The 24,927-nt window shown below is 29.9% G+C and overlaps 5 protein-coding genes across 5 annotated transcripts; 2 read left to right on the top strand and 3 right to left on the bottom strand.

Moving 5' to 3' along the window:
* Positions 1-2,241: 2,241 nt before the first annotated feature.
* Positions 2,242-7,226, top strand: LOC107019204. The gene is made up of 5 exons (XM_027917060.1): positions 2,242-2,659; positions 3,366-5,083; positions 5,160-6,182; positions 6,259-6,765; positions 6,855-7,226. The coding sequence occupies exons 2-5, from the start codon at positions 3,368-3,370 to the stop codon at positions 7,071-7,073; spliced, it is 3,465 nt and encodes a 1,154-aa protein (XP_027772861.1). The 5' UTR covers positions 2,242-2,659; positions 3,366-3,367; the 3' UTR covers positions 7,074-7,226.
* Positions 7,227-7,523: 297 nt separating this feature from the next.
* On the bottom strand, positions 7,524-9,031 carry LOC114077323. Its single transcript, XM_027917168.1, has 2 exons — positions 9,015-9,031; positions 7,524-8,118 (listed from the first exon to the last, which is right to left on the bottom strand). The coding sequence occupies exons 1-2, from the start codon at positions 9,029-9,031 to the stop codon at positions 7,524-7,526; spliced, it is 612 nt and encodes a 203-aa protein (XP_027772969.1).
* A 1,417-nt stretch (positions 9,032-10,448) lies between these two features.
* On the top strand, positions 10,449-14,398 carry LOC107018471 (probable leucine-rich repeat receptor-like protein kinase At1g68400). Its single transcript, XM_015218964.2, has 2 exons — positions 10,449-11,906; positions 13,611-14,398. The coding sequence occupies exons 1-2, from the start codon at positions 10,580-10,582 to the stop codon at positions 14,288-14,290; spliced, it is 2,007 nt and encodes a 668-aa protein (XP_015074450.1). The 5' UTR covers positions 10,449-10,579; the 3' UTR covers positions 14,291-14,398.
* Positions 14,399-14,455: 57 nt separating this feature from the next.
* On the bottom strand, positions 14,456-15,685 carry LOC107019205 (glycosyltransferase BC10-like). Its single transcript, XM_015219766.1, has one exon. The coding sequence runs from the start codon at positions 15,683-15,685 to the stop codon at positions 14,456-14,458; it is 1,230 nt and encodes a 409-aa protein (XP_015075252.1).
* Positions 15,686-16,722: 1,037 nt separating this feature from the next.
* On the bottom strand, positions 16,723-19,879 carry LOC107019887 (glycosyltransferase BC10-like). The gene is made up of 2 exons (XM_015220247.2): positions 19,316-19,879; positions 16,723-17,479 (listed from the first exon to the last, which is right to left on the bottom strand). The coding sequence occupies exons 1-2, from the start codon at positions 19,877-19,879 to the stop codon at positions 16,835-16,837; spliced, it is 1,209 nt and encodes a 402-aa protein (XP_015075733.1). The 3' UTR covers positions 16,723-16,834.
* Positions 19,880-24,927: the final 5,048 nt, after the last annotated feature.

Raw genomic sequence — 24,927 nt, forward strand, 5'->3', positions numbered from 1 at the left:
TAAAGTTATATCGATCTATCAAGACTTATATGCTATAATTTCCGATTTTGGTTCTTCTTGCCAGCTCACTTGATCATCTTTGTTGTTCAATTTAGAAGTATTTTGATATGTAAATTTTTCACTCAACTTAAAAGGCCATTTTTGCACAAATATCAGAACCTGGCATAACTTTAAATAGCAATACAAAAGTTCACTTTTGTGCAAAGCACTCCAATTTACAAGACCTCAAGCCCAAAGAAAAATCCCAAGTGGGCTAACTTAGGCCCATTATGAAGTAATTTTTTTTTTCTTTTTTGTTTTTTTGCCCGGCGTCCGGTTAACATAATGGAGCCCGGCTAAATCTGACTCGCGTCGGAAAAGTTTCACATTGGAGGTAAAAGCGTTTTCTAACAAAGACGAATTCTCAGGGAGATTCAAACTCGAGACCTATGATTGTGGTTGAAGGAGTATCGTAAATCTTTTTAATAAATATATCAGAATCTTAAAAATAACTAATAAAGGTAGGGATAAACAAACAATACGATCTGTTGCAAAAGTATATTGAACTACTTCAAAAAGTATGAAAAATTCGTTGAACTATTTTGTAGCGAAAGATATCATATTCAAATATTATAACCTCGTATCTGCACCTGCATAACTCTATATTCGCTTGTACAAATTCAAACTCGCACCATTCTATTGTTATCCCTAATTACGTAATTGCTTTTGCCGCTCCACCTTTTTAACTTTATAGCGCTATTTTCCTAAACAACTAAATTAGAATTGAAGGCTCCAATATAATTTTATTTTTTTAAAAAAAGAAAAACTTTAGTCAAAGAAGAAAAAGGAAAAAGTAAAGTATATAAAAAAATAATTAAAAAAAAGTTATACATGGGAAATGTTGCATGAAATCAAGCAAATTATAGCATTTGATTTTGGTCCCACGTTGGAGACAAGAAGAGAAACAGAAGGTAATAATTTTATTTATTATTAATAATAAAGTGTAAAAGACAAATTATTAAATAAATCATATTTCTAATCAAAATTCCAAATTTTGCTTTTTGTCGTTAGACCAAATGATTAATCTCCTCACTTTAAACATAAACTTGCACTCTTGACCTTTTTCTTGTTTTTGCTTTATTGTACTTCTCTCTTTTTTTTCGTCATTATAGTCGTTAATTATTGTTATTTTTGGTATTTTATTACAACTTATTAATAAGGGAAAAGACTCAAATATGTCATCGAACTTCAAAAAATACTCATTTATGTCATCTGTTAAAAATTTGTTTCATCTATATCATTACTGTTCAAGAAAAGACTCATTTATGTCATTATATTTTAACAGTGGTTTTGCAAAACCATTTTTTACACGTCGTCAATCGTAATTCGGTCACGTCATCAATTTTTTTAATAAAAAAATCATAATTCTGAAGAAATAAATTGAATTAATTTTTTTAATTTAAAAAATTGATGACGTGGCCGAGTTATAATTAATCACGTATCAAAAATAGTTTTACAAAACTATTGTTAAAACATAATGGCATGAGTGAACCTTTACTTTAACGGTAATGACACAAATGAGCCAAACTTTTAACTGATGGCATAAATAAGTCTTTTATGAAAATTCAATAGCATATTTGAGCATTTTCCCTCTTAATAATGATAATTGAAAATTTAAAATATATATTAAATTTATTTATTATAAATAAGTCTTTTCTGAAAGTTTAATGACATATTTGAGCATTTTCCCTCTTGATAATGATAATTGAAATTTCAAAATATATATTAAATTAATTTATTTATTTTAGTCATTTTAGTTATTTTTACAACTTCATAATAATAATATTTGAATTTTCCTGAAATACAAGGAAATTGTTTTCGATAAAATATTTTTTCAACATTGAACACACACAAAATATTTCTACATGAACTTTCATTTATTTTTTTAAATTGTGACAAGTCAATCAAAAAGGCTTTATTGTGCTGTGCATAGTTTAGTGTATTATAGAAGTGACAAATGATGTTACATTGCATTAAATTAAATCTAAGTTTTAATTTAATTTAATTTAAAAGATTTATTGGTTTTGTACCCAAAAGCAAAAGTGAAAATTTTGAGTTCTTCAAGAGAATGACTAAAAGAACGTTGCTTTGTTTCTTTATTCAGCCGTAGGGCAAAGCCTTTATGAACCTTTAAACCCTAGCACTTCCTGCTTAAAAAAAAGGGATAATACCCAATTACCCTCCTAGCCTATACCCAAAATCCCTACGACACACCTTATCTTTGATGAGGTCCTATTACCCCCTCCAACTTGTTTTTTAAGTAATATACTACCCCTTGCGTGCCTACGTGGCAAAAATAATCTGCAAGGTCCATTTGTTTGTTGAACACGCGCCGGGACCCACTTTTCACTTTTCGATAAAGTGACTTTACACTTCCCTAGTCTGGCGTTTACTCTTTTCCAAATTCATTTTACCAAAAAAGTAGATGAAGATAGAGGGAAAGTGTTTGCATGTGTGATTTCAAAGCTAAGAAATTAGATTTCCAGTCAAAATTTGATTTTCGTTGTTGGATTTTGGGAGTTAATTTTTGGTTGCAGTGTGTGGATCGATTTCAATCGTGACAGTGTGGGACGTGGGTCGATTTCATTCAGCAAGAATCGTGACTGAGTTGAGTTCAAAGGTTAGTTTTTTCTTCATTTATTTTGTTTTTTGTTGTTATGCTTAGATTTTGTAGTGGTTATGCTTAGATTTTGTAGGGGTTATGATATGTTAAATATTGATTTCGATTTTGAGTGAAATATAACTTTTAGGGTTTATGTTGTGGTTCTGTTAGATATCAAATTTCTTATTTTTAGGGTTGATGTTATTCATATATTCATACTGTCACCTTTGTTGTTATGGGTGTATGTAACTTGTTATTCATACATTTATATGAAACGTGTTTTGGGTGTGGGTTGGTTGGGTGGTATTATATTTGTGTGAGTTATGTTGTTATAATATGAAACATGCAAGAAGATAAAGACGAGTTGGGTGTTTTTCTGTGCTGTCTTATATTCTGGGTTACAATAAAGTAACTTCATGTTGGGTATTGTGTTGTGTCTGTGTGGGTGTGGGGTTAAAGTTAAATAACATTATCCTAAGAAGAAAATATATGTTGGATGTTGTGTTGTGTCAGTGTGGGGTTACATACCTAATTGTAAGAAGATAAAGATATGTCGTGTATTGTGTTATTTATGTGGGGTATTGTGTTCTGTATGTGTGGGGCTGAGTATGTGTTTTCTTCAACTTGAATTGTTTTTATAACTATTTGGGTATGTGTTTTCTTAGTCAATTATTATATTCTATTAGCAACTTTTACTTAATTATTGTTATGTTTATGCATATAGGTATGAGTGGGTTTACATTCATTACTTTAAAGTTTTATCATGGTGGGGCCTTGTTGTATGAAGGTGATAAAGCAAGATATGTGGGTGGGTTAGTGAGTGAATATTATGATATTGATGTGGATACAATATCATACTTTGAGATTAAGGACTATATTAAAGAACTAGGGTATAGTCCAAATTGTAAATTTAGTGTCCGGCCACCTAATAGTTGCATTTTAGGAGATATTGACAATGATGATATTCTCTTAGCAATGTGTAATTGTTTGCAAAGTGGGTCTGTTTTGGAAGTATATGTCCACATGCCTGGTGAGGATTCTGGTGCAACTTTTAATAAATTTGGGACCACTGAGGCTAGTGGATATAATCAAGTAGGTGAGGCTGCTTATAATGGGGTAGATATAACTATAAATACTACCTCAAATATTCCTTCTACTTCAAACCCAACAGCTCTAAATAGTGATCCATCAGATTCTGAAGATAGTGAATACTCTGTAAAAGTATCTGATGAGTCAACTGAAGAGAGTGATGATTCTGAAGATAGTGAAATACTTGAAGATGATCAATATGGAAGTGATGTTCATGAGGAGTTAATTCAACTGAGGGCTGAGAAAAGATCTTTTCTGAGGAGGAAAAAAAGAAGGGAAAAAATTCCTGCAGATACTGAAGAAGTAGCATGTGGTAATGCTGGAGCAGATCTTGGGTTTGATGAGACAGCTATCAATAGATGTACTTTAGAAGGAAGGTTGGGGGGTGATGAACCATATTATGCAAGTTCTGATGCTTGTAGTTTTGAAACTGACACAGATGATAGTTGTCTAGAGGAAGGTGAAAAAATGAAGTTGAAACTGCCTAACACAAAAAGGAAAAAACATACCATAGAGAGAGTCAGATTTGATCCCAATATTAAGAAGATTGTGTGGCAATTGGGTATGGTTTTTGAAAGTGTAAAAGAGTTTAGATTGGCAGTCACTAAGTATGCAATTCAGAGAGGGGTTCAGATTGAAAAGTGTGTGAATGAGCCAAATAGAGTAAGGGTGAGATGTTGCAAGGTAAATTGCAAATGGTTGTTATATGCAAGTTTGGACAAGAAGACTAATAACTTTGTTATTAAGACTTACATGCCAGTCCATTCATGTCAAAAGGCTACTAGGAATTATTTGTGCAACTCTAGATTCATTGCTACTGTTTTTAAAAAGAAAGTTATTGAACAACCAAATATCAGAGTGTTCAAGCTGCAAGAGTTAATCCGTAAGAAGTATAATGTGCATGTTGGTAAGACCACAACTAGAAGAGCAAGAGCTAAAATTTTGAATGAACTTATGGGTGATCATGTTAAGGAATTTGGGAGAATTCTTGATTATAAGGATGAGTTGCTGAGGACTAATCCTGGGAGTACTTGTGTGGTGAAGCTAGGAGAAGCTAATGAATCTGGTAGGCCAGTATTTGAGGCATTTTACATTTGTTTTGCTGCACTCAAGATGGCATTTATGTCAGCTAGAAAATGCATTGGTCTGGATGGTTGTTTCTTGAAGGGGGTTTGCAGGGGTCAATTACTTATTGCAGTGGCTAAAGATGGCAATAATCAAATGCTTCCACTTGCTTGGGCTGTAGTTGAAAATGAGAACACAATCACTTGGAGTTGGTTTATTTCTCTGTTGAAAGAAGACTTGAGATTAGGAGATGGAACAAGTTTCACAATTATGTCAGACATGCAAAAGGTAAACTTGTTTTAAATTATCTGTTGGTTTATCCCTTTTTTAAACTTAATTATCTAATGTTTGTTGTAACTGTTAGGGACTGGATATAGCTATAAAGGAGTTGTTGCCAGCTTGTGAGGAAAGAAGGTGTGCTAGGCATATACTAGCAAATTGGTCAAAGAATTGGAGAGGGCTGCAAAGGAAGAATCAGTTCTGGAAGTGTGCTAGAAGTACTTTTGAAGCTGAATTTAGAGAAAATCTGCACGAGTTGTCTAAATTAGGTACTGGAGGTACAGGTATAGTGGATGACCTAATTTACTATGATAAAGAATATTGGTGTAAGGTGTATTTTAATTGTGAAGTCAAGTCTGATGCTATAGATAATAATATGTGTGAAAGCTTTAATGCTTGGATTTTGTCTGCAAGGCATAAAACCATTATTTCTATGCTTGAAGAGATAAGAATTAAGGTCATGAATAGGTTAGCTAGGTTAAGTGAATTTCCAAACTCTTGGATAAGCAATTTCTCTCCAATGGCAATGAAAGTACTAGAACAAAATATTGATAAGTCAATGGCATGTAACATTGAGTTTAATGGAGTAACTGGCTATGAGGTTTTGGATGGATACAAACAACACACTGTATGTTTGAGAAAGAGGGAGTGTAGTTGTAGATCTTGGATGTTGAAGGGTATACCATGTGCACATGCCTTAGCTGCAATGTTGCATAAACAATATGACCCACATGATTTCATTCATCCATGCTACTCTAAAGAGAGGTACTTGATGACTTACTCACATTTCATACAACCTATGAATAACATGCCAATGTGGCCAGAATCAAAAAATCCTCTTGTTGATCCACCAGTGATAAAACAAATGCCAGGCAGACCTAGAAAGTTGAGAAGGAAAGAGGTTGGTGAAAAGAAGGTGTCTGGTAAATTATCTAAAACAGGACTAACTATGACATGTAGTCTTTGCCATGTTAAAGGTCACAATAAAAGAAGTTGTCATTTACGAAGGAGTGATGGAGTTGGTTCTACTGCCGGGGAACAGAGAGCTACCCCTACTTCAAATGTTGAAGAACCATCAAGTTCAAAAAAAGGAAGGGGAAGACCAAAGGTACATTACTATTTTGTCACTTACTTTTAAAGTGTAATCAACTTACTAATATAATATTTTTTTTTTTGCTAATTAGAAATCAACAAATATTGAGAGTGAGCCTGTTGCCAAAAGGGGGAGAGGCAGACCTAAAAACACAAGTGCAAATGCAAGTGCAACAGGGGATTCACCTACAATTATTGCACCTCCAACAACTTCAAGAACAACAAGAGCTAGAGCAAGTGCAAGTGCATCAAGGGCCTCTCCTAGAACCACTGCACCTCCTACAACTTCAAGAACACCAACACATGAAGAATGTGCAAGTGTAAATGGTGTTGGAGTATTATCAAGATCCAGGAGTGGTAGAGGAAGGGGTAGGGGATTGGGAAGTGCAGGAAGAGGTAGTAATCATCCACTTGAAAATTGGTTTACATGTTCTCAAGGTAGTACAACACAGGGTGTAGACCAGAACACAAATGTTGCACCAAAGGAAACTGCTACTACCAGGAAAGGAAAGGGTGTTGAAAACACAACTCAATTTAAAAGGCCAAGAGTCACTGGTATGGGTGTGTTTCAAGCTAAAAATGGTTTCAAAACTTTCAATGTAAGTATTGCGATGCATTCATATTGTTTGTTCTCTAATAACTTGCACATTTATTCTCTAATAATCTTAGTTCTCTAAAAATTTTGTAGCCTGGACTGCCAAGTAGCACAATATTAGCCGGACCAAAGAGAGTTTTGAGATCAAGTATTGTAACTGGGGATGTTGGTTTCAAACCGACAAGCGGATTGAAGTGGAAAGGAAATCAGGCAATCACAACTAGAAGGCTCCAGCAGATTAGAGATCAATCAAGGCTTTCAAACCCAAATGCTTCCTCCTCTTCACAAGCTCAACACCCATGGAAACTATAATGTTGATATCAATGGTGTTTTATCAGTACTTTGTTGGTGGCCACTATAAGTACTATTTTGTTTCATGTTTGAAGGAAAACTAAATATTCCTATTTTTTGTTATAGTACTGAAATTACGGGTACTTATGCAATGTGAAAACTTTGTTTTGCGTATGTGTTGTGACTTGTATAATTTTGGGCACATTTAGATTTTGTACTGAAAATTTGCTCTTAAGCAATGAAATTCTGGGCACCTATGCGCTGTGACTAATTCTCGGCATTTTTACAAACAACTTTGTACTTACAATTTGCTCTCAAGAATGATTAATACCTGTTGCTTTACTTCATTTTACAACTTCCAACACAAACATATCAACATGGCAAATAGAGAATTAAGACAGTTTCAAACACAAACAAATTCAATTTTACATTACAATAGAGCAAATAAAGGTTTTGTAGTACCACACAAAATTATGGCAATTTCATATGATCCTTATACCTACCAACTTGAGTTAGAAAACTAACAAATACAACAACAAAACAAATCACCAGACAACAAAGGAATTTGCCAAAACAACAGCCTTTATTTGTTTTCTTCATTTTCATCCCTTTCATCTTCTTCTTGTCTTTCAATTCACCCATTTCTTTTACGTTGTCAACCTTCTCCTTTGAATTGATGTTCAGATTTTCATAACGATTTCGAAGACTTTCACCTTCATCCAAAGGAATTTTCTCTAGTTTTGACTGTTCAATGTTGGAATTATCAAGCTGTTCCAGTTGCATCTTCACACGCTCATAATTTTTTTCTAACTCGTTAATCCTATTCACCAATTTAGGAATAATAAAACGAGATCTTTCATCAACTCTCTCCGTGTCTCTCCATCTAAAGAAATTACAGTTTGTGGCCTCATAGTGAGGACAAGACCAAAATCGTCTTCCGGGATTGCGATTTGACCAAGACGTCTGCATTTGCAGTAAGATTCCATGCTTGCATCGTACTTCCGCGTTAAACATTGAATCGTTCTCATCCATACACAACTTATTCAACTCGGATTTTGTCATAACCCTAACTTTATAAACATTGTCAAAAAAAAATAAGAATTAATAATCGACATAAAAAGATGTAAAGAATATATTAAATTTTACTTTACCTTTTCAAATCAAGGAGCTTGAATGATAATGGATCTTCTTCAAAAATGAAGAACCATAAAAATGGTGGTATTTTTTTGAAAAGAGGAAGAAGATGTTTTTGAGAGAAACAATAAAATTCATTTTTGTATTTTTTTCAAATTGCTTTGACACGTGGCTCATTTTCATTGGCCAATGTTAACCAAAAGCTGCACTCACTCTGCCCTCACTCCGCACTCACGCGCCCTACATGGGTGAAAACACGTTTTTTGCCACGTAGGCACGCAAGGGGTAGTATATTACTTAAAAAATAAGTTGGAGGGGGTAATAGGACCTCATCAAAGATAAGGTGTGTCGTAGGCATTTTGGGTATAGGCTAGGGAGGTAATTGGGTATTATCCCTAAAAAAAATAATCGCGGTGTTTGAATCAGATTATTTGTATTAAATAAATTTTGTAAAATAACTACCACGTACATTTAATTTGTATATATCTAAATTAATTTTACATGATGCATGTTATTTTTTATCGATATAAATATTAGTTCAAGTTTCATAAAACTTTTTTTCTTATTTTCGTCAATTTATATGTATGTCGATTAATTTCATGTGGTGCATGTTATCATATATCAATATAAATATCAAATATAAATATTTATAAAGCTTTTTTTTTTGTTTTGTTAATTTGCATATAGATGGATTAACTTCATGTGATACTTATTATTTTCTATTCAATATAAATACTGAATAAGCATTTATGAGGCTTCTTTTTCTCATGACACAAAACCACTAAAGCCCCAGCACTCCTTTAATATTATTCTTTTTTTTTTAATAACCATGATATAAAAGTCATTTATGCACGACTCAAGTCAATTTTATCGAAAAGAAAAAAGCTATACGAATAGTATTATATATTTGTAATTTTTTACATATTTATATAATAGAAAAATATATTTTAAACTTTTATAGTTTGATTCTAAAAACGAAAAGTATAACAATTAATAATGAACGAAGAAAATATCAATTATCTTCACTTAACATAGATATCAATTGATTCTATTTATTATGATTTAAACAAATTAAAAAAATCACTTAATATATACCTTGGGTCTTCCTAGTATGATTTTTTTTTTTGGTTCATATTAACTAAATCTAAAATATGAAAAAGTTTTAAACATATTTTTTTCTATTTTAAAAAATCAAAGAAAGACATTAATTTTTCTTTTAACTTCATGCCTACTTTAATAATAAATGATCAAAAAGGACTCAAGGAAACATAAAGGGTCTCTATCTCTCCCGAGTAAACCTTATGTTAAAAATATACCCAACTCTAATTAATTACTTATTTATTTTTAAATTAATATATCTGTTAAAAAAAAAATAATTGATATAGTGAGTTTATTATTTTATATTTAGTATTTATTAATTATGAAGTAAATGGATTAGAAACTTAAGATTTTAAAAAGATTTTATCTTTTTCAAAATAACTAATTGAGAGTATAATATGTAACTTTTTTTTGTCACTTCCTCATTTGTCAAAATGAACAAGTCTAGAAAAAACAAATTATTTCATTTTACTTCTCAAAATTAATAGAGTTTCATCATTTATGGTACACTATCTTTATTATTAAATAACTACATAAATTAATTTTAATCAAATTTAGAGTTCTAAATCATCATTAATAAAATTAATTTAGTAACATATTCCATTTCTAATTAAAGTTTTTTTTAAAAATATATCAAGCCAACAACAATCAAATAATATTCAACAAAAGGAGTCAACAATTTTGAATTCAAACTATCACTAATAAGATTTAGATTAGTAAAATACACTCTTAACAAAAAATTTCTTAATAAATATGTTAAATCAATAAAAATCAAGTAATATACAACGAACGGAGTAATAGCCAAATTTTGGACTTCAAAAATATTACTCCCTCTTTCATACTATTCTTGTTATTGACAGACACTATAAATAAAAGATAAATTTTACTATATCGTTTTTGAATATAATAAATACGGTATCTTAAAATATATATTTATTAAATTTTTTTATAATTAATGATAAAGATTATTAAAAACTAAATTTAAAATTGTTCAATAACTTTGTAAAATAGACAGATATTATTGAACATTCTCGAATATTATATTTCATAAAATTAAAATTTTCAAAGCAATACTAAACAAAGAGACTTATAATTAATTAATTAAATTAAAGGAGTATTTAGGTTGAAATATAAAGTGGAAATAATATCCAAATACTATATACTAAAATATAAACTTGCATTAATTGCCCCACAATTGTCACATTATTTTCAACATTAATTACACCACCTTTCTCTCTTCCTTTATTACTCTGTTTTCTCCTTCACTCTGTTTTTTTTTTCTTCTTCACTCTTCAATGGCTACTTCACTCCATTACACTTTTCTCTCATTCTTCTTCCTCTTCACCCTTCTTGAATCTACCCCAAACCCAGATATTGCACCATTACTAGCTTTCAAATCAGCTTCAGATGAAACAAACTCACTTTACAACTGGAATTCATCAACTAACCCCTGTTCTTGGACTGGTGTATCTTGTCTTAACAATAGGGTGTCAAGACTTGTTCTTGAAGGTCTTAATCTAAAAGGGTCTTTTCAGAATCTGGTGTTTCTCAAAGAGTTGAGAGTATTGAGCTTGAAATATAATAATTTTTCTGGTTCTGTTCCGAATCTTTCGAATCTTACTGCTTTGAAGCTGTTGTTTCTTTCACATAATGAGCTTTCTGGGGAGTTCTCTGAGTCGTTAACCTCGCTTTTTAAGCTTTATAGACTTGATCTGTCGTATAATAAGTTTTCCGGTGAGATTCCGGCTAAGGTGAATCGTTTGACACATTTGCTTACTCTTCGTCTCGAAGGAAATGGGTTTTCCGGTGAGATTTCTGGGGTTAATCTACCTAATCTTCAAGAGTTTAACGTTTCCGGTAACAAACTCGTCGGAGAAATACCCGTTTCACTATCTCGTTTCCCGGAATCTGCATTTTTGAAGAACCGGGTTCTTTGTGGTTCTCCGTTGCCTAACTGTACGGCGGAGGTTCCTCGTGAACCGTCGCCGTCGACAGGAGCAATAGCTTCTCCGGTAAGTCCTAAAACTACCGTTGCATCTTCTCCGAGCTCATTGCCGGTGACATCTGCAACTTTGAGTCCTAAAAATACCCATCATAGTAGTGGTAAAATGAGCTCATTAGCAATAATCGCTATCATACTAGGTGATGTGTTGGTTCTGTGTGTTGTGTGTATTTTTCTCTACTGTTTCTTCTGCATTAGGAAAGTTTCTTCACAGAAGAATGGGTCACACATTCTTGAAGGTGAGAAGATTGTATACTCGTCTAGCCCGTATCCTAATACGGGCCAGACGAGTGGGTTCGAGAGAGGAAAAATGGTGTTTTTCGAAGGGGCGAAGAGGTTTGAGCTTGAGGATTTGTTGAGAGCTTCAGCTGAGATGTTGGGAAAAGGAGGATTTGGGACTGCTTATAAGGCTGTGTTGGATGATGGAAATGTTGTGGCTGTGAAAAGATTGAAAGAATTGAATGTTTGTGGGAAAAGAGAATTTGAGCAACAAATGGAAGTTTTAGGAAGACTTAGACACCCAAATTTGGTTAGTTTGAAAGCATATTACTTTGCTAGAGATGAGAAGTTGTTGGTGTATGAGTTCATGACTAATGGCAACTTGTTTTGGCTTCTTCATGGTAAGTTTTTGTTCTTCAAGAAATTCAATAGTACTAAACATATTTACATTGAGTATGTTGTTTTTGTTGTTGATATGTGTTCTTTAGGATTGTGTTGTTGATTTGTAAAAGAAAAATGTGATCTTTAGGATTATGTTGTTGAGATTGATTGATTTGGGTGATACAGTTTGGCAACTAGTAGCAAAAGTCACATGGGGTTGGTTTGTGTCTTGTTTTTTTCTTGGTTTTTAGTTGCTTTTTTTGGCTGCACCTGTTAACAAGGACTGGTCTATAATGCATATAAGAAATGAAACCCAAATTTGGTAAGCTTGAAAGCATATTACTTGTTTCTTGAAGAAAAATGTGATCTTTAGCATTGTCTTGCTGAAAAGAATATTGACTGATCAACAAGGATTATAGTGGAGTTGTAAGTACTTTGTCATCTTCAATTAGAGGTTTTTTCAAGTTCGAGCCTTGAGTATGGACTTGCCCTTGTTAGGTAGCGGTTTGTCCCTATGTGGGACTTCCTAGCGCGAATATGTATCCGGCTCCAATGCGGTTGCCGGACACTGGATGGGAAAAATGGAGAAGATTAAAGATTGATTTGGGTGGTAAAGTTTGGCAAGTAGTAGCATAATCACATGGGGTTTGAGTCTGGCTTTTTGTCTTTAATTGCTTTTGGTCTGCTACTGTTAACCAGGACTAGCATTATGATGAAATAGGAATAAAGATGGGATACCTCAATGTTAAACAGTATTTGCTTTAGTTAATGTTTCGATTTACATAATTGAAACTAGCCATGTGGGGATGCTGAAAATCTATGTTGCTCGGACTCTTCAAAAATGTCAATGGGGCATTTTTGAAGTGCAGCAACATGGGCAAGTGTTACGTTGTTTTTTCAAGCTAAAACTATAGAATATTGGAGTTCCTAGTCAAGGTATGTTAGTTATTTACATTCTCTGTCACATAAGCTATTTTTGATTTTCAAATGTAGGGAATTCAAATTATTTAACAATCTTTATCATCATATTCTTGAAAAAGTTTTAAAGGAATCTAATTTACTCATGATGGTCTTAAAGTGACAGAAGATTAGAGCAAAGGACTTGTAGATGAATACAATTATGTGTTCCCTCTGATTTTTGGGCCAAAGCAAAATAAAGAAATTCACACTTTTTAGGCAAGAGATGTCCTACTGTCATATTGTGGCTCTACAGCTTTTTGCTTGTCTTTTTGACCTCACTTAGTACTGACATCTTGCATCTGTTTTGGTAGGTGGATAGTGAAATATAACCTCTTGTTTTTTTTTCTGGTTCAAATAGTTAAGAATCAACTTCTAGTTGAATTGTATCTGTCATTCATGTAACAGGAGACAGCTGCTTCATATGTTAAATTTACTCATTTTAGAAATATGAATAATTATGTATTACTATTCCTACCATCAAAGTCTGTTGTGTCAACTTCATACTCCTTGTCCTATCTGCCCATGTTTTTGTTCGTTTTTCCCCTCCGTTTCAATTTGTTTGTCTGGTTTTGACTTGATACGGAGTTTAAGAAAAGTAAACAACACTTTTGAATCTTGTGGTCTTCAAGAGTTCATATACATTCATGTGGAACGTTGAAATTAAATAGTGGCCAAAAACGGGAAAAAGAGTCGAGTAAATGAGAAGTGTTCCATCATAGTAGTTTGAGTAAATGTTTTGATGGGCATGAATCTTCTTTCTACAGGTAACAGAGGGCCTGGAAGAACACCTTTAGACTGGACAACAAGGTTAAAGATTGCAGCCGGAGCGGCTCGAGGGCTAGCCTTCATCCACAACTCATGCAAGTCCCTCAAACTCACTCATGGCAACATCAAATCAACTAACATCCTCATCGACAAGAGCGGCAATGCACGTGTCTCCGACTTCGGTCTAGCCATCTTCGCCACACCATCTTCCGTCCCAAAAACCAACGGCTACCGAGCACCTGAAGTCGCATTGGATGGTCGTAAAATAACTCAAAAGTCCGACATCTACTCATTCGGGGTCCTATTACTTGAACTGCTAACCGGTAAATGCCCTTCAGTCGTGGACAACGGTAGTGGCCTCGCTACCAGCTACGGAGGGGTCTTGGACTTACCAAGATGGGTGCAATCCGTGGTGAGGGAAGAATGGACCGCGGAAGTGTTCGATTTGGAGTTGATGAGGTATAAGGACATTGAGGAAGAAATGGTAGGGCTATTGCAGATAGCTATGGCATGTACTTCAACATCACCAGATCAAAGGCCTAAAATAAATTATGTTGTGAAAATGATTGAAGAGTTGAGAGGTGTTGAAGTTTCACCTTCTCATGACACTGCTACTGATTCTGTTTCTGACTCTCCTGCTGTTTCTGAAGATAATACATGTGGTGCAGCTAGTCAGTAGTGACAATTTTTTTTATATTTTTTACTTGTTTGTTATTCTCAGTTATGTAAATTAACCTCTTATTTTTAATCTATAAAAGAGAGAATTTAGGAGAAGTTTTCATAAAAACTGAAATTCTTACAATTGCTTTAATATAAGAGCTGAAAAAAATCTAAATAATTCTAACTAATGGTTGAATTGCATAATCTTTGGTGCAAACATCAAGAGTCTACTCAAGGCATGTGGAGTAAATTTCCTTGCAAATAAGTGACAAATACTTGTCTTCTTACCATTATACTTGCAACTACTTTCATTCCTCAACTTGTTCAAGAACTCATTAGTTATATCTAGTCTATTAAATCGGGCCGGGTGGGGCCCGCCTTTCGACCAGTCAACCCAAGTCAAGGTCCGGCCCGAATTCCCATTCTTGAATTTCATGTCCACGAACGTTGGTAGGTAGTGTTCATCGGCGTAGCACGGGCGCATGCAGTGTTTTTGAAAAACCGAGAAATATTTCTTGTCTGAGACAACCTCCAAGGCGAGATCCCTATCAATTTGAAACCATTGAGACCCTTTCCTCCATTGAGGATGTCTGATCGTCGGGCTCATCTGCGAGCGGTACCTACCCCGGCCCGTTGGGCCGGGCAGGTCATACGTCTCAACGAAATTTTCGTTGGAGTTTATTAGGTGAGTGTAGATAGTAGAGAAATTGAATAACGGAATGCATGCCTCGGAGAGAAGAACAAATCTTTGGTTAGAGATATCGAGAAGAGCATTAGCTAGTAATCTTTTTTCAGCCTCGACCATATTAACTTTGCCCCAATCAACTTCTTTACTTGGAATTCTTCTTCCATGAAAAATAATACTTTCATCAACATTTGAATTATTATAAGAAGGATGAGAATGAACATAAATTGAATAAAATCCTTCATGTCCTTTAAAAAATAGCTCCCAAAGTGGTGATAACAAAACTGGCCCTTTTGTTAAAAACATGAAAGCCACTTTTGGCTGTATTTTAAATGGTAACTCTTTAACTTTTGGCACCATTGAACTTCTCCATAACAACTCTTCATCACTCATATCATGTTCAACATTAATTGGCTTAATATACTCTTTCAACCCTAATTGAGGAATTATCGATCGCGGTGATGGTGGTGATGGTGGTAATGGTGGTGGTGATAATAGTACTGATCGTGGTAATGGTGGTGGTGATAATGGTTGTGGATTTAAAGAAGAACAATTTAAAAATTGGCCATTTATAACTTGGAATAAGTTGACATTATAGTTATTGAAATAATGATTGAAAGTAATACCACAAATTATACCACAAGCAAAAAAGAATAAAAAAGTAAGGAGATATATCATATTTATTGGGATAGTGAGTAAATTTCTGAATTTTTGGTTTTTGTTCTTCATGATTATATTATGTTAAGAGAGAATAAATAATTTAAATGAAGGGAAAAAAATCGATTGTCTTAATATATAGAGGTTTAGTTATCATTAACCGTATTAAATTAGGATTATATTAATATTATTACCTAGAAACTGTAGTAATCATAATCAGTATAAAATTAGGATTATATTAATATTATTACCTAGAACTATAATAATCATAATCAGTATAAAATTAGGATTATATTGATATTATTATTACCTAGAAACTATAGTAATCGTAATCAGTATTAAATTAGGATTATATTAATATTATTACCTAGAAACTATAGTAATCGTAATCAGTATAAAATTAGGATTATATTGATATTATTACCTAGAACACTAATTTACATCATAATCCGTACAAAAAAGATTTGTTACTAATCTATTTATAGAAAAAAACAATTATTAAATAAAGTTAATAAAAAATAAAACAAGAAAATACAAAATATATATTACGGCGGTGTTTTAACCGGAAAAATATACGTTAGATATTTATCATTGTTAATTTTCTTGTTCATACCTATCACGTTTCGCTTTTCGAGAATTAATTTAACTAATTTTTTAAAGCTATATTAAATTAGATTAATTTAGTAAGTTTTAGATTTTAAATTTAGATATTGAGAAAAATACTATTAAGTTACAATTTCTCTTCGATTAATATGATTAAAAAAAATTACATTTTAAAATATTTATCAAAGTCTAAAATAACTTAGCCAAAAAAATGAATACAAGATCTAGATTTTAAAAAACCTTTAAATTCTAGCTACAAAATTCTCTTTCTATATTTTGCAATCTTACGCTCTTTTTATTGCATTTTTATATCATAAATAATACAAATTATACGAAAAACGAATGATACAATATATACAGAAAAGGTGAAAATACATGATATAACCTAAATACAAGTATAAATATTATCGTGTGACACTTCTTATCATTTTCTCTATTACACAAAGAAAATGAAATTCTTACATATCTCACATTTGCTTTTTTACAAGAGGAAAAAATAAGAAAAAAAAATCAAAATCAAAGAATGAATTAATAAATGAACACATTGATCATTTGATCAAGTACAAAGAATTGATTTTTTTTTTCCATGTACATCAATTTGTGTTAATTAATCCTAAATTAATGGTTAAATTGCATAACCTTTGGTGCAAAAATCAATAATCTACTCAAAGCATGTGGTGTAAATTTTCTTGCAAACAAATGACAAATACTAATCTTCTCACCATTGTACTCACAACTACTCTCACTCCTAAGTTTTTTCAAAAACTCCACACTTATATCTGACCTATAAAAACGGGTTGGGTGGGGCCCGCCCTTCGACCAATCGACCCAAGTCAAAGTCCGACCCGTATTCCTCTTTCCGAATTTCATACTTACAAAAGTTGGTAAAAAATGTTCATCAGCATAGCACGAGCCCTTACAGTGTTTCTTGAAAACCGAGAAATACGTCTGATCCGAAACAACCTCTAAAGCGAGATCTCTGTCCATTTCGAACCACTGAGAACCTTTTCTCCATTGTGGAAGTTTGATCGTCGGGCTCATTCGTGGATGGTACCGACCCCGGCCCACTGGGCCAGGCAGATCATAAGTCTCAACGAAATTTTTCGTGGAGTTCATTAGGTGAGTGTAGATAGTAGAAAAATTGAACAAGGGAATACATGCCTCAGAGAGAAGAACAAATCTTTGATTAGAGATATCGAGAAGAGCATTTGCCAGTAATCTTTTTTCAGCCTCAACCATATTTATTTTACCCCATTCAACTTCCTGCATTTCATCAATTAAACAAAAAAATTAATTTATTTTAATGATATTAGTCTATTAATTATAGATGTATACTTCAAGCGATTGATGAAATAATTATCAAACCAATAAAAAATAATGAACAATAAATACTTTTTTTGGTAGTTAGAAGCATTTATAAGTTTTCTCCACCAGAAAAAGTTTGAGGGTAGGTCCAATTTCATTTCATATATAGCTAAAAATAAAATAAAATGGTGGTAGGTCCATTTTTGTCTTAAAATTTAGATCAAACGGATCTCAAACAGATAACAGATAATGCTGATAAATTATATACTAAAAGAGTAATTAAGGTTTCGTATTCAAATTTTACACATGGATTAAGACACATTAGGTAGGAAACATTTAATTTTTAAAATAAAATTTTTTAACGTAATTTAAATTAGTTAGATCTCAAAACAAATACGAAATATTTGGTGGAATAACAAAAAAAATCTAACAAGAAGCATGAGTAGTTTGCTTCTCATTAAAGGACACATGGTTTTATAGTTCCCATTTAATATTATAAATAACTATATATCCAAACATATAGGCCATAAAATCAATGATTTGTCAGAGAAAATCTATGACATTAATGGAAAAAAATATTGAATAGTAAGTTTAAAAAAAAAAGTAAATTAGACTTTCTTAAATAATTTAGGGAATTTGATAAAAAGGAATAATTTAGAAAAAATTATTGAAATATACGTTTTATTTTTTCTTTAATGAAACATATGTTGTTTTTTAAAAATACTAAAACATTATTCAAAAGTCTTATAATCTATCATTTGAGTTCTATATATTGAATATATAAAATAATAATTTTAGAACTTAAATCACTTCTAAAATAATTACACTAAATATTGATTGATAACCTAGTTAAAATACAAAATAAATAATATGATATAACAGGTTAAATTGCGCTAATACTATATATACCCTTTAATTCTTAACAAAATTGTACGACAAATCGTATATGCGAAAATATTAAAGAAAAAATAACGCACATGAATTTGCATTGAAAAACTTAATTATTTTAAAGTTAAATTAGAACGAACTCGAAATATCTTAATTATAATAGGATTCATTGTTTGCCATTAAATAAAAACACCAGGTTTCTAAGAAATTCACCTACTTTATTGTGATCTATTTAAAAATTATTTATTATTTATTATTTAATTTCCTTTTTTTATTGACTAGTTTTTTTTTTTTTTGGGAATTAGTAAAAAACATCATGATTCTAGAATCTACTAGACTTATTCTTGAATTTTCATAAAGAAAAGAATATAGCCTTGTAGACTACTTCAATACTCTATTCTTTTCTTTACAATTAAATATACTTCAATTTAATTAATTATTTTTCTATTTATATAAATATATTCCATTTATATTTTGTCAGAGTCCTACAAAAAACTTTACTATTATGACAAAATGGTCCCAATTTCAATGTACTACAATAAAGTGACAAAATATTATAAACCAAAGTAGATTTTTATAATCTTAAATAAATTCCAGCAGCCTCATTATTTTACGTAGGAAAAATAATACAAATATTCGTATTATTATTCTTATAATTATGGTGTTTGGAGGATTAACTAATACTAAATTTCACATAGAGTAGTAATTATCTTAAATGTAAGACTTTTTAACGTGAATTTAATTTGAGTTAAAATTCTAATGTAAATAAAAAATTTTCGTATACAATCTATCATTCTCTGCTTAAATATTAAATCTTTCTCTGACTCAACTAATTGAAACAGTAAGAAAAAAATCGAAATATTAAAGAGAAAAAAAAGTAAGTTATATGATTTATATGAAACTAACCTTGCTAGGAATTCTCCTTCCATGAAAAATAGAACTTTCATCAACTTGTGATTGATTATAAGAAGGATTAGAATGTATATAAATTGAATAAAATCCTTCATTTCCTTTAAAAAATAGCTCCCAAAGTGGTGATAACAAAATTGGCCCTCTTGTTAAAAACATGAAAGCCACTTTTGGCTGTATTTTAAATGGAAAATCTTTAACTTTTGGCACCATTGAACTTCTCCATAACAACTCTTCATCACTCATATCATGTTCAACATTAATTGGCTTAATATACTCATTCAACCCTAATCGAGGAATTATCGATTGCGATGACGATGCTGATGATGGTGATGATGATGGTGATGATAATGATTGTGAATTAAAAGAAGAAAAGTTTAAAATTTGACCATTGATGACTTGTAAGTTAACACTAAAGTTTTTGAAATAAAAAGTGAAAATAATACCACATGTTATACCACAAGCAAATAAGAAAAAAGAAGAAAAGAGATTTATAATATTTATTGGAGTGTTGAATGATTTAATAGCCATTGCTATGGAGTTTTGATTTTGTTTCTTCATGTCAAGAAGAGAGAAGAAAAATAAGAAAATAATTTGAATGGAGGAAAATAAATCTTATATATAGAGAGTTATAATACGTAGCTAGGGGATCTATTATTAATATATTTATATATTAAATAATAACAATAAAACAAAGAAAATTCATATTTTGGTTATTACAACTTGGAATATAAGTCAACACATGCACATTTTAAAAAGAATTATTGAAGGTGGCGTTTAAAAGAACACCCAATAATATAATTATTATCGGATTATACTTTCTCGATCTCAATTTATATGATATAATTTGACTTGTTATATTGATTACAAAATAAAGAAATTTTTTTAAAGTTTGTGATTTAAAATAATTTGTAGATATATGTATGACTCTAATCATTTTTGTGAGATTATATTAAAGTTAAGTTGTTACTGAATAAGTAAATATAAAAATTTGTCATTCCTTTTTGAACTGATTAAAAAAAAAGTGAGTCACATAAATTACATCAGAATTGTCAATTTCAATGGACGTTCTCCAATCAAAATCTAACTCATCGCTAAAAGATTTCCGATAGATAATTCATTAAAAAGTTATCAACAAGTCAATTTTTAACAATTTTTATTAATAATTTTATCGTGTTGTGTTTTGAGTTTAACCTCTGTACATTGATCGGATATAAAATCATGAGGTGGACCATGGATTTATTGTTTTTTACAATGATTTCAATGAAATCCAATAATATAGGTTTAAATTTTGTATTGTATTATTATTCGACTTAATATATAATGATAATTATTGAGTAATGAAGTAAATTGCTTCTCTAAAAAAATTAAAATTTATAAATTCAGAATATTTTAATTTTGTCTCTTGATATAAAATATTTACAGATCAAAGTCATATAAAAATTACTTTAAGATAATTATAATTTTAGACAGATAAATTACAATATTTGTGTATAGATTCATTTAATATTTTGTCATACATATAAACCTAAAATCAACACGTATATTAGCAGCCAAACTGACTCTAGATCGTTCAAATGCGGTGGATTTTTATTTTAGAAAAATATTATTGAAAAAGTCAATAATTTTTTTTATTTCTTTTTCAATATTAGAAGGAAAAAGAAAGGAAATTGCATGTGCAAAAAGAAAAAAGAGGAAAGTGAAATTAACATATTTTGGGGAATTTGAGACCCATACTTCTATAGAAGTTTCTAAATATATATGAGTTTATTTTTATTTATTCACTTTAAATTTAATATATTAATATTTATTTTAATATTTATATTAATTGATGTATAATAATATTTTTAAGTCTTGAGAAATAAATATTTATATTGAAAATATAAAAAAGAAATAATTATTTCTTCTTAATAGATTAAGGAGTAAAATTCAACTGAAAAAATAGTAAAGGTTCCTTACATGTGCCTTTAATAATGGATAATTAAAATTAAATGAATGGGACAATTTTGCCAAAAAAAAATGTGCTTATTAATTATCTATAATTATTTGAGAAGTTAATAAAGGAGAACTCGTATTTAATATTTCAAAATAATTTATTGTCATTAGATATTTGGTGTCTGAAACTTTGTAGAAATTAAATTAAATTATAAATATTTAATTTTAAATGAAAATCGATAAATTTGAGATAAAATTCCTTGAGTTTAAAGTAAAATAGCTAAGGTCATGCAAAAAAGAGTGAACTTCACTCATATACATATTTGAAGTCTAGATGTAAATATTTGAATTTCAAAAATTATATATTCGAAATTATTTCAAAGTATATACACATAAAAAAAATTTAATTTATAAACTTGAGATATAACTTATATAACAATACCAAAATTATGTGTTTGTGCACTTTTCTTAATAATAAAATTATCTCTATATAATTTATTATTAGTTATGAATAATCATAATATTAATCACTAATATTAATTAAAACTTATATAAATACGAAATATTTTATAAATTAGACTATCTTTTTTTTCTTTAATAGTGTGTGTGAAGGGTTAAATAGAAAAGAGTGTCATTTTCCCAATATTTGCCCCTTTAATTAATCAATTACTTCTCACCCAAAAAAATAAGAAAAAAAACTTTTTAAGGTCATGGATAAAATTATATATATCGAAATAAAATTTAAGATTTCATATTTAGCTTAAATATTAATTAATTTTGAAATTATTTAATCACATTATTAATTAAAATAGTGAGATTATCTTCTCATTTATATAAAAATAAAATAATATAAAATATCTGAACTTAATTTTTTTTTTTTTTTTTGCATATAATGCTAGCACATACCTTGTCTTCATCCAACAATAAAATTTCAATTTTAGGTTCAAACAAATAGTATAAACCCCAAACAAAAAAGTAAAACAAAATAAAAATAAAAAACAAATAAAAAAATAAAAAAATTGACATATTTCAAAGCATATTCAAATTACAAATTTGTGTCGTTTCAAAAGATACCTACCTTCCTCTAATTGTTTTTTCTTAATTGTCTTTTTTAGTTGGCAACTAGTTTTCATTTTATTTTATTAAAATGAAGCTTTTATAATAATTTTAATGTGTAAAAATAATAAGAAAAAAAAAATAACAAAAAAGTAATAATTATGAATATAGTTAGTTAGTCAAAGGGCCCTCAAATTTTGGGTCCAATTTTCTGTTGGAATTAGCTGCCATTGAAGAAGGCTTGTCAAAAAAGTTTCCCAAAACACATGCCATCGCCATTGACCTCTACATATACATTACCTTTTTAGCGACGTTTATATCTAACTCAATAAATACGTAATACATGTGTGACATGTCTTTAAAAGAATGAATGCAATATGCCTGTATTATAATGTCACTGAATTCATCTGAACTCCTATTTATACAAGACTCATAAATTATCGACTAACAATTTCTATTATTGAATATTGCTAATCGTATTTAACGATAAAATAACGACATCAGGTTAGCTAGAACTTATTTATCAATATATTAAAGATGAATTTTGTAGCTTTTTCTTTTTTTTAACAGTGTCAATACTTTTAACGTGATGCATAAATTCATGTGTAAAAATTCACTAAAACTTGATTACATAATTAATAGGTCTGAAGTCTGAACCCATATCTATAAAACTACGTGTTCAACGCTCCGAAAATCTATAAAGTTTAAATTCCTAATATAATTTGCTTATGTGTCTATATACTCATATATTGTTATTTAGTAGCTTTTTAAAAATAATTTGCTTATGTGTCTATACATGCATATATTGTTATTTAGTAGTAGCAAAGCTACGTACAGGCTAAAGGTGATCAATTGATCGTTTTACGTCAGAAAATTATATTGTATAACATAGATGTAAATATTAAACTTTTAATTTATAAAATTCTTAGCTTCGCAATTAATTTTGTTACTAAATATTCTAGACTATATATTGTTATAATCATATCATATATTACTAAAAGCATGAACAAAAAAAGTTAAAAGTTGAATTACGGTTTTATCCCTTCTATAAATTAAATTGTTATAAAATATTTAAATATTTGATTGTATAAATTTAATTAAAATGTTAATGACTTTTAGACTTCTTAAGATTAATTTCTAATTAAATATCTAATTAATTAATATTTATCATTTATAATTTATATGTATATAATAATTATAATTTTTTTTTAAAAAAAAATGGTCTCGACAATCTGCAAAATGGAGACACACATTGATACTGTCCTCTTGACTATTATTAAAGAATGACTCTATCTTCACAAATTTAAATTCACCAACGCTTATTACGTGATAAGAACTTTAGTTGTTCTTTCTACATGGTTTGGTAATTTTAATTTTCTTTTTTATATTCTTCATTTATTTATTATTATTTGTTAATTACTTATTCAACTTTTATATCCTTTTAATATTCATACCTCTCATCTTTTCATATTCATAACCTCCAAATATTTAAACTAAAACTTTAAGATATTCCTTCAATTCTATTTGTATAAATTCAACTTATTTATCTCATGAAACTCCTACCAAGATTATTAGACTATCATTTTTATTCTATAGTTAAAGTAGATGAAGAAGCCTCTTGAATTGTAATAGGATATGGAAGGAATCGATAAGAACTCAGAGAATTATGTACTAATTTTGTACTTATTTTTTCATCTATACATACACCAGTCTTATAAGAATAATGTTTACATTATATTTTTTCTTAAATCTGTTTGTTTTTGTCTTCTTTTTTTTTCTCCATTAGACTTCTTAATTTAGTTTTCTATGAATGTTTTATTGTGTAAGTCTTTATTCTTATTTTGTAATTGTTACATTTTATTATTCATTGCAATTTACATATATATTTCCATGAAACATTAGTCATTCTAACGTATCTATAAAAATTCACATGAAACACGCGTGCAAAGCACGTCCTCAGAAACTAGTTAATTAATATACACAATGTCTCTTTCTTTTCTTTTGAAGTTGACTAAACAAGGTTGTTAGATGTTCAACATGGATTAATCAACCAAATAAAATATGTTTTAGACTTAAACGAACAATAATAATCAAAACATTGATAATGTTTTTAATTATATGTTATGAGATTAAGAAAAAAAGAAAAAAAAAACTTTAGCAAGACCTTACTTTAATTAATTATCTTCCCCAAGTTTAATTTAGAATTAAAATTAATATACTTCATATGCCTAAATTAATTCTTACAATAATCTTCATATGTAGTATTTCTTTTTTTTATATATATAATTGATATGGATTATGATTAATACCTCTATATATACATGACACAATTTATTTTCTCTTCATTCAAATTATTTTTTCTTATTTAAAATAATGAAGGCTATCAAAATTAATCATTTTAAATTTCCTTTCTTATTTTTTCTTCTTTGCTTGTGTTATTATTTTCACTTTTTACTTTTACGCTCTTTGGTGTCAATTTACAAATCATCAATACTCAAATTTTAAACTTAATCGATCTGATATTCTGAAATTTCATTATAATGTCAATGCATAAAACATAAACTCTTTCACGAAATCATCCGAACCATGTTCCTCCTCGCTAGGGGGTGGGTGGGGGT

Source organism: Solanum pennellii, chromosome 5, assembly GCF_001406875.1.
Source record: "Solanum pennellii chromosome 5, SPENNV200".
In the NCBI taxonomy this organism is placed as follows: domain Eukaryota; kingdom Viridiplantae; phylum Streptophyta; class Magnoliopsida; order Solanales; family Solanaceae; genus Solanum; species Solanum pennellii.